We start from the raw sequence: 15,461 nt of genomic DNA, 5'->3' as shown, positions 1-15,461 counted from the left end.
AGACAGTCTGAGTTAAACATTCAGATCTCCACCTCACACACGATGAGTCATCACTGACGTCCTGCTGCCACGCTCTGTCTGCCAGTCTGCCTGTTGGATCACATTCTCAGTTTCCTTCAGACTCACACTCACACACCCCCTCCCCTCTCTCCCCGGCCCTGCTCCAGTTTACAGCCTGAAGTAATGACACAGCGGCTGGTTGTGTTTGCTCTGATTAGTCACCAAATCACCGGAGGCTACATCTTTACGAACACTCAGACCTGTCAGAGTTCAGAGTCGTTGTGTATCCCGAGGTCGTCTCCAGTCGATCAGGCCCCCCACAGTGGGAACTTTGAACTTCATAGTTTCTTCATGTATTCTATTCTATTCTATGTATTTACTGTTGTGAACGACATAGATACATAGGTAGTTTTTAACTAGCCTGTGACTGTGTTAGAGTAGGTTTAAAAGCAGACAAACACTTGGTTTTCTTCCCATACGCTTCTACAATCACCTACAATCACACGTTTGAAGTACATTAGACTGTGTGCATTGAAAAGCAGCAGAACTGGTTTGTGACCTATTAATAACTTTCTATGCCCACAAAGGAATGTGGACTTAAACATCTGAGGTTCCCTGGAGGAGACGTCTTCAGCTTACATAGTTTTCAGTGTCATGGCCTAAATGTTTTTGTTTTTTTTCTCACAAACGTCAGCAGAGGGAAACGTTTTTCTAGTTATTTCTCTCACTTGTTGTGACCCCGTCGGCACGTTGCCAGTCTCTATCTCCTCCGTCCTGTCGCCATGTCTCATATCTCACCCTCCCTACCTCCTTCACCTTCACTGTGCTGAGTGAACGCAACAGCTGCCAAGTTGAATCGGCCGTTACCTGCATTAAAAGGAAAAACCCAGCGAGTTGTTTCATATGTGTGTGTGTTCTTGATTTTGTCAGTTGACTAAACTGGGCAACGTGCCACAGTGATGGAGGATGAGGCAGAATTTGACCTCCTCACCTTCCCAAGCAGCAGCCTAACGACAACATTCGGTATTTTAATCAGAACTAATTATTCATTTCTTATCAACTCAATGCACTGGACAGCTTGAGTAATAAAGAAATGTATGAACTTAAACTATGTTTGGGTGAAACCTGGTTCTGATGAGGTAGAACCCTCATTTTTGAGGAACTGCCGGTGAAGTTTAGGGCCTTTAAGTTGACCTGCACACCTCCCCAAACAGCATCCTAATGACAAAAAGGCCAGTTTTATCCATTCATGTTGTATGATTTCTGTATTTTAATCAGCCTAGTTATTCATCTCTTATCTTTTTGGATGCACTGTTTTCAGTTCCAGAAAACCCAAGCTACTTTTTTCAATTTGTAAAGAAGAACATAAGAGACGATACCCTGCCCCCCTGAATATTCACTTTTAATCAGTTCACACACTTGCGTATGTGGTGTGAATGTAAATGCCTGGCTGATAAGGAATCTTGAAAACAGCTTGAGTTCATCTTCTCAGGGTCAGGCATCTGTTTGAATTTAAATCTCAGATGGATTTAAATAATCTTGTCAGGGTGACGAGCTGGGGTCTCAGTGGGTGATGAGCTTTGTGCTCATGTAGCTTCTTTTGTAAGTAAATGATTGAAAAAGTCAAAAACTCTAACCCATCTTGGTTCATTGTCTCACCAATATCTGATTTCCCTTTTAAAATGTGCCCCAAATTGTTTTTTAGAATTGCAGTCCCAAAACCAAATATATTCAGCTTATTGTCATAAATGTCAAACATGTGTGAGGCTGGAACCAGTTTGTGTTTGCCAATTGTTACAGTTACAGCAAAAGTACAGCAATTATGTTTTTTGTTCCATTCTCTGTGTGTCTACAAGCATTTTTTTGTTGTACTTTTCCATAAAAAATCAGCCTTGATGTACCATGATTACAATGTAGACTCTGCTTAGCAGCTGCATATAAATGGCTGTGTATGGCGGCCACTTTAACTCAGTTGTGTATGACTTACTGTAGTGGCATATTTCATGGTAATAATGTGTTGTTGTTTCCCTGCCCGACATGTGAGATTTGTATTTTGTCCTATCTGGAAAGTGTGGTCAAATATCTTAGCCACCATATAGTTTTTATGATTTATCACAGTGTTGTAAGATGTATGTTGAAATTTGAGGGGAGTTTTCAAAAAGGTGTTGTATTCAAAAATACAAGTATATATACATGGAAATGTATATGAATATGTATTAGAAATGCTAAAGCTATTCTACGGCTTTTTACAGGCTTCTGTCTGTCTGCAACACTTGCCTATCAAAGGCAAGAGTTCTTTGATGACTTTGAGCAAGAACATTACTAGAAAACATTACTGAAAAGTGGAGGATTGGACCACTCAGTGTGTACAGCCTGCCACAAGAGGAGGAAGAAGAAGAAGTAGACGAAACAGCGTTTTTGGATCGCACTTGGACACAGAAGTTGTTGGTTTACTGGTGAGTTTGGGCCTCTAATGTCAACCTTAATGGAAGATTTTGTGTTAAAACGGCACATTTGAAGATTGATAATGTTTTAGTTGTTGTTTTAGACAAGTCTGTCTGTTATTCCGTCTGTCAGGTAACCCGCATACCTTGACGGGCTTCAAACTTGGCAGGCGACCTCGATCTGACTTAAAACTGTAATCTCGGTCTTCAGTATGTGATTGGGAACTTCAAACTGTGGAGGGCAGCATTGCACCTCTAAGTGTGCAGCCTGGAGAAGAAGAAGACTAACAGCGCTCAGGTCACCGTATCACTTAACCAGTCACTTCCACATGCCTAAAGATGAATATGCTATGTCTCATTAGCGGGACTTCTCTCTATTAGCGCGACTGTCTTCAGGCGTGCAGAAGCGACTTGTTTAGCGATACACCCACCACACTTGCACACACCGGTGGTCTCCGTAAGACACCTGCCAAGTTTCTAAGCCTGTTTAAGCGCGCTGTTGAACCAATCTTGTGATCAAAAGGTGGAATGACGGACAGACAGACAGTCTTTGCCTCAATGGAGGAGTGATGTTATGCTAATTTCATCATCAAAGGAATTTACTCACCACATAACAAAGTGCTTCTAAACCTTTGCCCTGACATCAAAGAGACACAGACAGACCAAACACTCCTGGAATTAATAGAGAGATAAAGAAAACTGGAGCACTGTTGCTTCACAGCAAGAATGTTGCTGTGGGGTTTTCTTTCATGTCAATGGTGGTTCTACGTGTTGGCTCTGTGATGGACTGGCAACCTATCCAGGGTGTGACCCCTGTCTTTTCTCAGCTGGGAGTGGCACAGCCTCCGGTGGAGGATAAAGCGGTAGATAATGGATGGATACTATAGATAAGGAATCAAATATTATAATGCAATAATGATCACCATGGGGGCCCAAATGGTGTGTGGAGAAATATTTTTTGGAGCATATTAAGGAAATCTATATATATTAAGGTACATCAAGATATCTGAATAATGCTGATCTTAAGTTTTATTTTGGAGTTGGAAGATTTGCTCATTTAGTGCACATTTGCAAATCTGTTCTAAGTCCAACGTGATTAAACTGGTTTACTAACAACGATAATGAATGGAATTTATAGATTTACACTGGTATCAATAATAGTCAAGAACCAGCTACTCTGAGGTGGTGGAATGGTGGCCCCCAAATGAAGTCCTGCTTAGGGCCCCATAAAGGCTAGGGCCAGCACTGTTTCTGCAGTGTGCAGAAAACTTCGTCCTCAATAAAGTCGAATTTAGAACAGAGTCTTAAAGAGTATTATGTTCCAATCTGCTGCTGATCAATAAAAACTGAAGAAGCAGGTGATTAAATGACTGTAGAACTACTCATCAGAGTGCTCGCTGTTCGTCTCAAAGATGATGATAATGATGATTGTCGTGTTATCTAAAGTTCCTCATGTCACTGAGACGTGACGGGAATGACGTGCCGGATGAGACACGCGTGTTCCAGGCGGTTCATCCGGTGACGTGCTGACGTTTTTTGGCAGGAATGTGTGTGATTTGCGGGGTCTGATATCAGGGAGGGCGACGGGGACTGAAGCCGCCTCCCATTCGGTATAAAACCCCCGTGTTGAGCCGCAGACTTCCTCTTTCTGTTACCTGGCTAGGGGCAGCAGCTTTGGTGATAAACCCAGAAACACCGGTAAGTTCAGCTTTGATTCATTAGCAAGTTCCAGAAGCGTGGACGAACTTTTACCGATGTATAGCCACAGGAATACGCGGTGTGTGTGTGAGGGTTTTTCCTTCGACGGCCCGTTAATTAACGGAAAACTTTGTCTCGACGGTTATGTAACTTGAGAATAACCTGTGGATTTCAGCCTTTTCAGTTAATGTAGTGATCACGCGTGGGTGTTTAAATTGGCAAATGTTGGCTTGCTTCCCTGGTTTTCGAACGTTCTAACGAGGATGTGTTTAACTGATTGAACAAAAAAAGATGTTATTTGGAGCAGTGGGCAAGGGAACAAAGAAGGGAGGCTGTTGAAAGCAGAGCCGAGGATGTTGGAGGACGGAATTTCTTTCTCATCTTCTCCCTCCTTGATACCACCAACCTCCAGTGACAAGTGGTGGAAGTCTGGATAGCGGTGCCAATGGATATTTGGCGATCTTTGTAACTTTATACGACGTGGCCCACGGAGGAACACGTGTCTCGACTGGCCTGTGGCCGAGTGAGGCCTAGCTGCAGCAGCAGCCGCCGACGCCGCCCGTTAGCGGCTTAGTCTGAACCGTTACTTTTGACAAGTGATGCTGAAACACACAATTCGAATCAGTTTTTTTTCAACGTGAACCCCATATCGCCACGTTTTAAATCGTCTACGGGGAAAGTTGTGTTATAATCGCACCGGCACGTCATGGTTCTGGTTCACGTCTACGCCCCACGCTACCCATAATTAAAAACCGTTAAATATGAAACGCCAATGCTCATTTAATTGTTTCAATGAGTGGAGTTTAATGGATGGGTCTCTTTTATGGCAGAAATTACAACAATGGGAAAGGAAAAGACCCACATCAACATCGTGGTCATTGGCCATGTCGACTCCGGAAAGTCCACCTCCACTGGTCACTTGATCTACAAGTGCGGAGGAATCGACAAGAGAACCATCGAGAAGTTCGAGAAGGAAGCCGCCGAGGTGAGTTTTGTATTACATGTTTTAATTAAGGTTACTGGGGCTTATTTGTCCCCCGTATTGCCGTATTAATCGACGTCCCAAGATGGCGGCATCAGCGTGCCCACTCTTTAGCTGAGCTTCCCCCGTCGCGAGGGTGTTGTGGCAGCGTGCACGCGCACGTTGGGCGGAGCTTAACAGTCATCGCCGTCGGCTCAATGCATTTATTTATGGCCTCAGGGTGTGTATTTGACTTCCTCAAACGCCAAAACGTCATTTCTTCAAACAATGATTTATAAATGGTATATTATGTGTGTTTATATATATATATATTTTTTTTTTTAATTAACATTGATTCAAAATTAAATGGTTTCATTTCACAATTGTAGTTTTTAAAGTTTGAGATGGTATTTTATGTTAAAATGTAAAAAAAATTTTTATCTTTACTGAACATTTTATTATTCAATTTGATTAAATGTTGAATTCAATTAATTGTTAAATGGTATGTTGGAAATGGAACATTTCTTAATTGCTATGATTCTTTTTTAATGGTGCCCTTATGTTTTATTAAAAAAATTCTGACTTGTGAATTCCTCCACAGATGGGCAAGGGCTCCTTCAAGTACGCCTGGGTGCTGGACAAACTGAAGGCCGAGCGTGAGCGTGGTATCACCATTGACATCGCTCTGTGGAAGTTTGAGACCGGCAAGTACTGCGTGACCATCATTGATGCTCCTGGACACAGGGATTTCATCAAGAACATGATCACTGGAACATCTCAGGTAAAAACATATGCTATGTAGTCCTTCCAATTGATCACCAGCACATGAAAGCACAAGGTTTACCAAGTTCTGTCTGTTCAGGCTGACTGTGCCGTGCTGATTGTTGCTGCCGGTGTTGGTGAGTTCGAGGCTGGTATCTCCAAGAATGGCCAGACCCGTGAGCACGCCCTGCTGGCCTTCACCCTCGGTGTGAAGCAGCTCATTGTCGGAGTCAACAAGATGGACTCCACCGAGCCCCCTTACAGCCAGAAGCGTTTTGAGGAAATCACCAAGGAAGTGAGCGCTTACATCAAGAAGATCGGCTACAACCCAGCCACTGTTGCCTTTGTGCCCATCTCTGGATGGCATGGAGACAACATGCTGGAGGCCAGTGAGAAGGTGAGATTGTCATGCTGCAAGAAAAGCTGTATTGGTTGAACCGGTGGCGAGTAAGGACTAATTTTTTTTCCCCTCATACACCTTTCTGTAGATGAGCTGGTACAAGGGATGGAAGGTTGAGCGCAAAGAGGGTAATGCCAGTGGAACCACCCTGCTGGAGGCTCTGGATGCCATTCTGACACCTTCCCGCCCCACCGACAAGGCCCTCCGCCTGCCCCTGCAGGATGTCTACAAAATCGGCGGTAGGGAACATAATTTTATTCTGTAATGGCTGAAGTTCATGGTGGAGTTAAGAATGCATTCTAATAATATTCTCAATTTATAAGGCATTGGAACAGTACCTGTTGGACGTGTTGAGACCGGTCTCCTGAAGCCTGGCATGGTCGTCACCTTCGCTCCCCCCAACCTGACCACTGAGGTCAAGTCTGTGGAGATGCACCACGAGTCTCTGACTGAGGCTTCTCCCGGTGACAACGTGGGCTTCAACATCAAGAACGTGTCCGTCAAGGAAATCCGTCGTGGATACGTGGCTGGTGACAGCAAGAACGACCCACCTAAGGCTGCTGAAAGTTTCAATGCCCAGGTGAGTCTAAGCACATGAAATGCATCTAAAAGTGAAGGAAATGAAATAAATGGATGTTTATTGAATAATATATGCTGTGTCCATAGGTCATCATCCTGAACCACCCTGGCCAGATCAACGAGGGTTATGCCCCCGTACTGGATTGCCACACTGCTCACATTGCCTGCAAGTTCAAGGAGCTCATCGAGAAAATTGACCGTCGTTCTGGCAAGAAGCTTGAGGACCACCCCAAGTTCGTCAAGTCTGGAGATGCTGCCATTGTCAAACTCATTCCACAGAAGCCCATGGTTGTGGAGCCCTTCTCCAACTACGCTCCCCTTGGTATGTTATGTACCGAAAAATGTCCAGTGCATGATTCAGGAATGTGTATTCATACTACAGCTGAATAAAGCAAATGTGCTCATCCCCTGAAATGTTTTACAGGTCGCTTTGCCGTGCGTGACATGAGGCAGACTGTGGCTGTCGGTGTCATCAAGGCCGTGGAGCACAAGGATATTTCCGGAAAGACAACCAAGGCTGCAGAGAAAGCCCAGAAGAAGAAATGAATAGTTGTGCAGGACATCCAGCAACAAAATGTGTTCCGGCACCAACGGGCCACTTGTCCATCTTCCCCCCACCCCAGAACATCCTCTCTGAGGCATAGCTCTTTACTTAAGGACTGGCTTATGCTGATTAAAACCCATCGCAAAAGTTTTCGCAGGAAAAAAGAACAATGTGGCATTGTCACTTACCTGAATCACATGACGGTGCCTGTACTCAGTTAAGTTTAAGTTGGAAATGGTTAAACTATTGTTCTTAATGCCACATTCGATTGGAAAGAAAGCTGCTGGTAACTAATAAAAATAAATGTCTTTGAAAAAATTGAAATTGGCTCGTCTTGATCCTTTTCTGCTGCAGTTAGAGTGACGGTTTTACTGTCATAGGCAAGCTACCCTCTATCCTGTGTTGCAGCCGTTTTTGACCATGCTATCTGTGTCCAGTGATGCACTTACCATCCAATCGCCTTGATAGGAGTTATGCAGCCCCAGCCAATAGCACCCCTTAATTTTTAGTCTGACAGCAACACGGGCATGCACAGCCCTCCCTCTCTTCTAGTTCAGTATAAAAACTAAGGACGGCTCACGTTCTGTCCTTTTTTCCCTCCGCTTCATATCAGGGGACGACTTGCTTTTACACAGGTTGGTGTTTTGAGATTTGCTGCGAAATGCATGTTCTACCATTGAGGCAGCATTCAGAAAAAACCATTCATTCTTGACCTTCAAAAGGATGACTTGACTGTATTTACCAATACTGCTTGGCTGTGTTTAAAATAACTCTGCTTACTCTGAAAGGGGTAAAAATGTGCAACCTTACCTTGTCTAATGTTATCCAATTTGATGTGTGTCTATTCGGCTTTGTTTTTATGCTGCTCCACTTGAAGTACATAACGGGGAAGTCAGTTTTCCCTTTTCTGCCAGTCATGGTAGCCCATTCTATCCTCGTGAACGCGCACCATTCCACCCAAGTGCCTGCTGTAAAATGTCGGGGTGCGCGCCCTGAGCAGAGCTAACATGGCGGCTATGCGCTAACGGCGCAACATGGTGGCTGGGTCGCCGGTATCGAGCACATGGTGCATGACTCATGCACGCAACTTTTATGCGTCGTGGACGAGTCTTTTTGAAATGACAGGGGTTTTATCAGTGTATCGTGTTCATTTGCTGATTATGTCCCCCATAACTTGGGTAAAAACAGGTGAAATTTAACTACGCTGTTAGTGGGACATGTGACTGCTGCGTCCACGCACCGTCAGCAGAACAGCTTGCGGACAGGCGTTTTTAAAATGCTGCGTGTACTCGGTGTCGGCACAACAATGACAAACGCCTTTTATGAGTTTTGTAGCTAAAGTACGTGCTACAGCTTATTTTCAATTCGCTATATCGAACATATGACACCATCCGTTTGATTTCTGTCAATATTGGGGATTTTTACTATGCCTTTACAGCCATTATGCGAAGAGCTAATATACCTGATCTTATAGAAGTCGCGTCTTTATTCGCAAGTGTGGGTCTATCTGATTTAAAATGGAAAATAATGAAGCTAAAGTGAACGTTTCCCACTGTGATGCTTCTAATTACAACGGTGAACGCGGCATTGTGTCCACTGCGTTAAAAAGGTTGATTTACGTCACGTTGTCTTGCGTCAGTTCCAATAAGACAATTTGTTTTGTTAAAAATGAACCCACTTACGCAAATCCCCTTCCACACAGAACGCTGTTGATTAATTAGACACCAGTTAAAGATACATTTGTGTTTTGACCATCACATACAATCAACACAGCTTTTCTCTCTCTAACCATGTTGTGTAGAGAAGCATTAAATCAAAATGGGAAAGGAGAAGATCCACATCAACATCGTGGTCATTGGCCATGTCGACTCCGGCAAATCCACGACCACCGGCCACCTGATCTACAAGTGCGGAGGAATCGACAAGAGAACGATCGAGAAGTTTGAGAAGGAAGCCGCTGAGGTTCGTTCACCAGGCCATACGCTCATTTAAAATGCCTTATTGTGATTATGATTACAAATGATCACAATGTTGAACATGTAATGACACCGCTGATCCCACAGACTGTTTGTATATTCATTCATAATTGAGGGGAGACGGGTGTGGCGGTGACGGTTGACTGAGATCAGCCGGTCAAATACTGCCCCCTACTGTTCAAATGTGTCCCATCCATTGACACATACAGAGAAAAGGATAACAAATATATTGTATAGACAGCTTTCAGCAATACAAACAACATATAGTCAACTATCTTAAAACTCGATTACTGGGTATCAAGTTTCCGATTTTTCAGCTTCCTAAATGTGAATATTTTTTGGTTTCATTGCTTCATTTCACAAATAAATAATTAAAACGGAAACATTTTAGTTTGTGGACAAATCAAGATGTCTGAGAACAACATAATTTCCCAGGTTTGGGAAACACCGATTGACATTTTTCACTGTTTAACATTTTAAGTCCAGACAAAAGACAACAATTGTTTGATTTAAACCCCACTGTTAAAGCCAGAAGACTGAGACTTAGACTTTACTTGATTGTCAGATTAAGAGAGTTACAATGACACTCCTCTAAAATAATTTTTTGTTTCTCAGCCTAAAAATGGCAGCAGTTGTTTTCAAAGAAAAGATAAAATGGTACAAAATATAAATAAGAAATACTTTACAGGAGTTATAAATAAAACTAACCTAAGATCATATGAATATATATTAAAAAATATTCCTAAAAGACAATCTGTTGCACTGTCAAACCACTCACCTTTATGTGTGTAATAATAATAACTGAGGCTGAAGGCCTGAGTATCTTGAATATAAACCACACCCTTAAAACTTCATGTAAATGAGGCAATGCTTGTTACTGAAGGTGTACTTCCTGTTGCCATTACGTGGCACCAAGACCGGCTTTGTGGTTCACTATCATCTTAAAAAGAAGATGTAATAGAGAATAAGAAGAGGAATAGAGGTGGGGCGGTGGCCTTCTGCGTGCTATTCCTGCAAACATACTTTTTAGCAGCTGCCATGGTTGCTGTGGTAACCCGCATACAAATCAAAAGGAAGGTGAGGGCTGGCGCCTGTCTGGGCCTGTCCAGCCACGTCTGTGCTCGGGCCCTAACAATAATAGTGATCATAATACTTAGATCATAATACAACGCATTTCGTGACACTCAAGGTCACTGGACAAATTCAGCAAGCAATAAAATCCAAACAGCCAGATACAAATGGATGAATAAATTAGCATTTGTTACAGACAAAATGGGATTTTTAGAGATTACTCTTTCAAAATGAAAAGAAAGAACATAACACAGCAGTGTTTTTGTGTTTATAAATTATGATTTGCAGTTCAAACGCTCACATTTATTAACCATAACCCGCTAGTTCAGAAACCATTCCTGCTCTATGTTTACATTTTTTCACCAACAATATTATACTTAATTGATTTATTTCCGCTTTTATCATAACATGCGTCCACACAGCTGATCACTGCAGCCTGGTGAGACATGTGAAGCCCTCACTCACACATATGCGATATTCAGGGTTTGTGGATTGTATTAGATTGTATAATCTTAAAGGTCCAGTGTGTAAAATGTGGGTTGAATTCAAGATACAATATTTTACAATCATCTGCCTGTATGAATTTTTGTTTTTCATTACTCCAGAACAAACCATTTATATTTATATCAGGAGCTGCCTTTGTGGATCATTTTACAAAATGTTTTTGCTTTAATTCTAACTTATGGCTGCATAATGTTCTCCAACACACTTGAAAGGGAAGGGTGAGGTGAGCGATGTTCAGCTGCAGTAGATGCTGCAGGGAACATGTATGAAGCTTAGTGCTGGGTAATGACCTTGAGTACTCCTGTGTATCGAAATTGAAATCAAATATTAAGGCTTGTTTTTTTTTTTTAGTTAGTATATTATCCAGATATCTGAATTATTATCTTGTATTTGTCACTTGTCCATCTCTGAACCCTTTCACTGCTGTAACAATGTGAATTTCCCCAGTGTGGGATCGATAACGTCAATCACAAATCATTACTTTCAGTTATTGGAAACATGTAATAGTGACATGGTATTAGGTCAGAAATGTTTTTTTTTGGAAGTGTCTAATTGATTCGTACATTTCCATTTATATTTGTATTTTCCCAACAACACAACAGATGGGCAAGGGCTCCTTCAAGTACGCCTGGGTGCTGGACAAACTGAAGGCTGAGCGTGAGCGTGGTATCACCATTGACATCGCTCTGTGGAAGTTTGAGACTAACAAGTACTATGTGACCATCATTGATGCTCCTGGACACAGGGATTTCATCAAGAACATGATCACTGGAACATCTCAGGTAAATACATTGATTATTGAGCCTTTTCAATTCACCACCAGGATATGAAGTTTTACCAAGTTCCGTCTGTTCAGGCTGACTGCGCCGTGCTGATCGTTGCTGCCGGTGTTGGTGAGTTCGAGGCTGGTATCTCCAAGAACGGCCAGACCCGTGAGCACGCCCTGCTGGCCTACACCCTCGGTGTGAAGCAGCTCATTGTCGGAGTCAACAAGATGGACTCCACCGAGCCCCCTTACAGCCAGAAGCGTTTTGAGGAAATCACCAAGGAAGTGAGCGCTTACATCAAGAAGATCGGCTACAACCCAGCCACTGTTGGCTTTGTGCCCATCTCTGGGTGGCATGGAGACAACATGCTGGAGGCCAGTGACAAGGTGAGGAAATCTTTGCTGAAATATCTTTTGACTGATTATAATCATTATTTCATCCATTTTGCTCTCTTTTCTTGAAATCTCACAATGTCGAACAAACAAATCTCGCAATGTGTTTTAGATGACCTGGTTCAAGGGCTGGAAGATTGAGCGCAAAGAGGGCGGTGCCACTGGTACAACCTTGCTGGAGGCTCTGGACTCCATCCTGCCCCCCTCTCGCCCCACCGACAAGGCCCTGCGTCTGCCCCTGCAGGACGTCTACAAGATTGGCGGTAAGTGTGTGTGTGTATATATATGTATATGTCACATTATGTCCTGTGAGTTTTGAGTATGAGTCTGAAAAGGTGTAGTCAACAAGAGGCGTGACCAACAGACGTAGATCGAAATGCCTTGGATAGACGTAGTTCGTAGATCGAATTGGATAGACCTACAGCCAATCGGACCAATGATCTGGATGTAGATGCAGAGTGATGAAGAAAAATGTGTAGAGTGCGAAATCAAATTGCTGGCAGACCCTAAGCTACATAATAATCATAGTAATAATGGAATAATGGGCACTACAACTCTCAAGACTTGGGCCTGTCCTGTACGAGACCACCCACCCTAAACTCGGATGCCCAACTTGGAGCAACCTCTCAAACCTGGACATGAGATTCCAAGATTGCTGTCATCATACAAACACTGGTACCTTTACCACTTACCGCACTTCTGTTGTATTTGTCGCTTCAGTCTTGAGCTCGGAACTTGGCAGTGACGTCACTTCCGGTTCCGATGTATTTGAAAATGCAGTATATGTCTGTCCCTTTGATTACCACACACAGTGTATCATTTTAGAAAAAATGTGTATAACACTTCTTCATTCATGCTTGCACATGAAAAAGTAAACGGAGATCATACTGGTGCCCCGTTCTGTTCCCTCTCAGGTATTGGAACAGTTCCCGTCGGGCGTGTTGAGACCGGTATCCTGAAGCCTGGCATGGTCGTCACATTCGCTCCCCCCAACCTGACCACTGAGGTGAAGTCTGTGGAGATGCATCACGAGACTCTGACTGAGGCTCTCCCCGGTGACAACGTCGGCTTCAACATCAAGAACGTGTCCGTCAAGGAGATCCGTCGTGGAAATGTGGCAGGTGACAGCAAGAACGACCCACCAATGGCTGCTGACAACTTCACCGCTCAGGTGCGAGTCAAGAGGAGAGGAGAGTGAAATCACAAAGTACTAAACAGTGACTTAACTTACTTATTTGATTGCTAATAGTGGAGTGATTTTAACTTGTTTGCTCATGTAACGCAAGGTAGAAGCAGCTGTGTTGAAACATCCAGTTTACACGTCACGTTCAGTAATACATTGTGAAAAAAACCCTGCAGCTTTAGGGATGGTTGGAAAGCGTCAACATGGGCTGGGTTAAACCAGTTCAACATGTTTCGCTGCCAACTCCATCCATGAGTGATAATGAGTTGTGCGCAGTGAAAGAAAGAGGAACTCTTCCCTGTCAGAGAAGCGCATTATTTGAGGGTATTTCATTCGCCTCAGTAACCCGGTCAGTGACCATTTTGAAAGTGAGCTGAATACAGACGCCCTTATCAAACAAAAATGTTGGCTTAGCACGGTTACATTGTCCTATGGTTGTCCCATGTACTATACAACTTGTTTTACCGGATGCCATTTTGTGTGACACATTTTCATCACCCACTCAGATTTTTAAGATGTTAGTTTTCTTCTCACTTATGTCTGAGCACACTTTTGAAAAGAAAAGAAAAGAATTCACATTAACACATCTTCCTCCTCCTTGCTCCTCATCACCCCTCCTGCCCATCTATCAATCATGTCTGAACATGAACATGTTTGACTCCTCACTTCTCGTTATCACTGTGGTTGTTTTGTTCTTCTTGGTTATCAATGTCCACGTTCATCTAAATTTCAGGTCATCATCCTGAACCACCCGGGCCAGATCGCACAGGGCTACGCCCCCGTTCTGGATTGCCACACCGCTCACATTGCTTGCAAGTTCAGCGAGCTCAAGGAGAAGATTGACCGCCGTTCCGGCAAGAAGCTTGAGGACAACCCCAAGGCTCTCAAGTCTGGAGACGCTGCCATCATCACCATGGTGCCTGGAAAACCCATGTGTGTTGAGAGCTTCTCCCAGTATCCTCCACTAGGTGAGTAAGACTCTTTGGACTGGGATTGTGTGAACTGCTGCCTTCGTCAGTGAGATCAAATGTGTCATTTTGTGATTTTGGCAAGTGAAATGGTTCATTCTAATTTACCTTTTATGACACAAAATAACCAAACAAGGCAACAGGACCCCTGCAGCTCCTGTGTTGAGTTTCTCTATGGGCTTTGGTGTGGGAGAGTGGTTTACAAACTTCAGTTTCCAGTTTGGAAAAAGCTGTCTAATGGTGATCTATGGCGGTGAACATGTTAAGTCAATGTAGATATAAGCTGACATCATAAGGTTTTCAATGAGGTTGCTTTACTCTTTTTAATGGTGTTTAATCAAAACAACAAGGTCAGAAGAACATATTTACTTAACATTTAAATCAAATAATATGCACATTTGTATTTAATCTATGATACAAATACCAACCTTCCTTAGTTTGTGTTCCAGTGGATTTCATTATGATTACACTGATTTGTTTATTGCATTTGTACCCTCCTGTGCCTCTCAGGTCGCTTCGCTGTGCGTGACATGAGGCAGACCGTGGCCGTCGGTGTCATCAAATCTGTCGACAAGAAGGTCGCTTCCGGCGGAAAGGTCACCAAGTCTGCGCAGAAGGCAGAAAAGAAGAAATGAATTGTCATTCGGGATGTCCAAGAAAATGTCCCGTCTCAGCAGCAGCGGGCCACCCCATCCCTTCGTCTTCCTTGCCACCCAGCGTCGTCTTCTCTGAGGCAGAGCTCTCTACTCAAGGACTGGCTTATGCTGATTAAAACCCATCGTAAAAGTTTCCGCAGGAAAGGAAGGTACGCGCCTTCTAGGGGAAACTGTGATCATGATTAAGTTGAAACCAAAATAATAAAAATCTTAAACATTGCCAAACTAACATGGTTCTTATGTGTTCTGTCACATCACCAGTGTTAGACAACAGCAAAACTTGTTTTGGTCCACAAACTTGTTATTATATCTTAGTGCGGACACATCATAGACATAATTCTGACCCTAACCAAAACCCAGTTCTAAAACAAACCCTAAAACTAGGTCTTAACCCCAGAAAAAGCCCTTTAAAGTTGTCCGGACAAAATGTCCCCACAAAGATATTAATATACATCCACACAGGCACAGAAGGTGAGGCATTTGAGTTGTTTCACATTTCTTTCACATAGGTGTGTCCTTTTGGCAAGACATAGGCTTTACCAACTGGCCGGTTGGT

General features: G+C 43.2%; 2 protein-coding genes across 2 annotated transcripts; both read left to right on the top strand.

Annotated features, from left to right (window-relative positions):
* Window positions 1-3,987: 3,987 nt before the first annotated feature.
* On the top strand, window positions 3,988-7,712 carry LOC131447405 (elongation factor 1-alpha). The gene is made up of 8 exons (XM_058619163.1): window positions 3,988-4,142; window positions 4,973-5,127; window positions 5,705-5,884; window positions 5,966-6,262; window positions 6,354-6,504; window positions 6,589-6,845; window positions 6,932-7,166; window positions 7,269-7,712. Exons 2-8 carry the CDS (start codon window positions 4,984-4,986, stop codon window positions 7,388-7,390), a joined length of 1,386 nt encoding a protein of 461 aa, XP_058475146.1. The 5' UTR covers window positions 3,988-4,142; window positions 4,973-4,983; the 3' UTR covers window positions 7,391-7,712.
* Window positions 7,713-7,920: 208 nt separating this feature from the next.
* LOC131447404 (elongation factor 1-alpha) lies at window positions 7,921-15,134 on the top strand. The gene is made up of 8 exons (XM_058619162.1): window positions 7,921-8,023; window positions 9,190-9,350; window positions 11,542-11,721; window positions 11,796-12,092; window positions 12,211-12,361; window positions 13,013-13,269; window positions 14,015-14,249; window positions 14,760-15,134. The coding sequence occupies exons 2-8, from the start codon at window positions 9,207-9,209 to the stop codon at window positions 14,882-14,884; spliced, it is 1,389 nt and encodes a 462-aa protein (XP_058475145.1). The 5' UTR covers window positions 7,921-8,023; window positions 9,190-9,206; the 3' UTR covers window positions 14,885-15,134.
* The last annotated feature ends 327 nt before the right edge of the window (window positions 15,135-15,461 follow it).

The sequence above is a fragment of the Solea solea genome, chromosome 20, assembly GCF_958295425.1.
Source record: "Solea solea chromosome 20, fSolSol10.1, whole genome shotgun sequence".
In the NCBI taxonomy this organism is placed as follows: Eukaryota; Metazoa; Chordata; class Actinopteri; order Pleuronectiformes; family Soleidae; genus Solea; species Solea solea.
The sequence above is the reverse complement of the archived record's forward strand: the minus strand, read 5'-3'. Positions and strand labels throughout refer to the sequence as shown.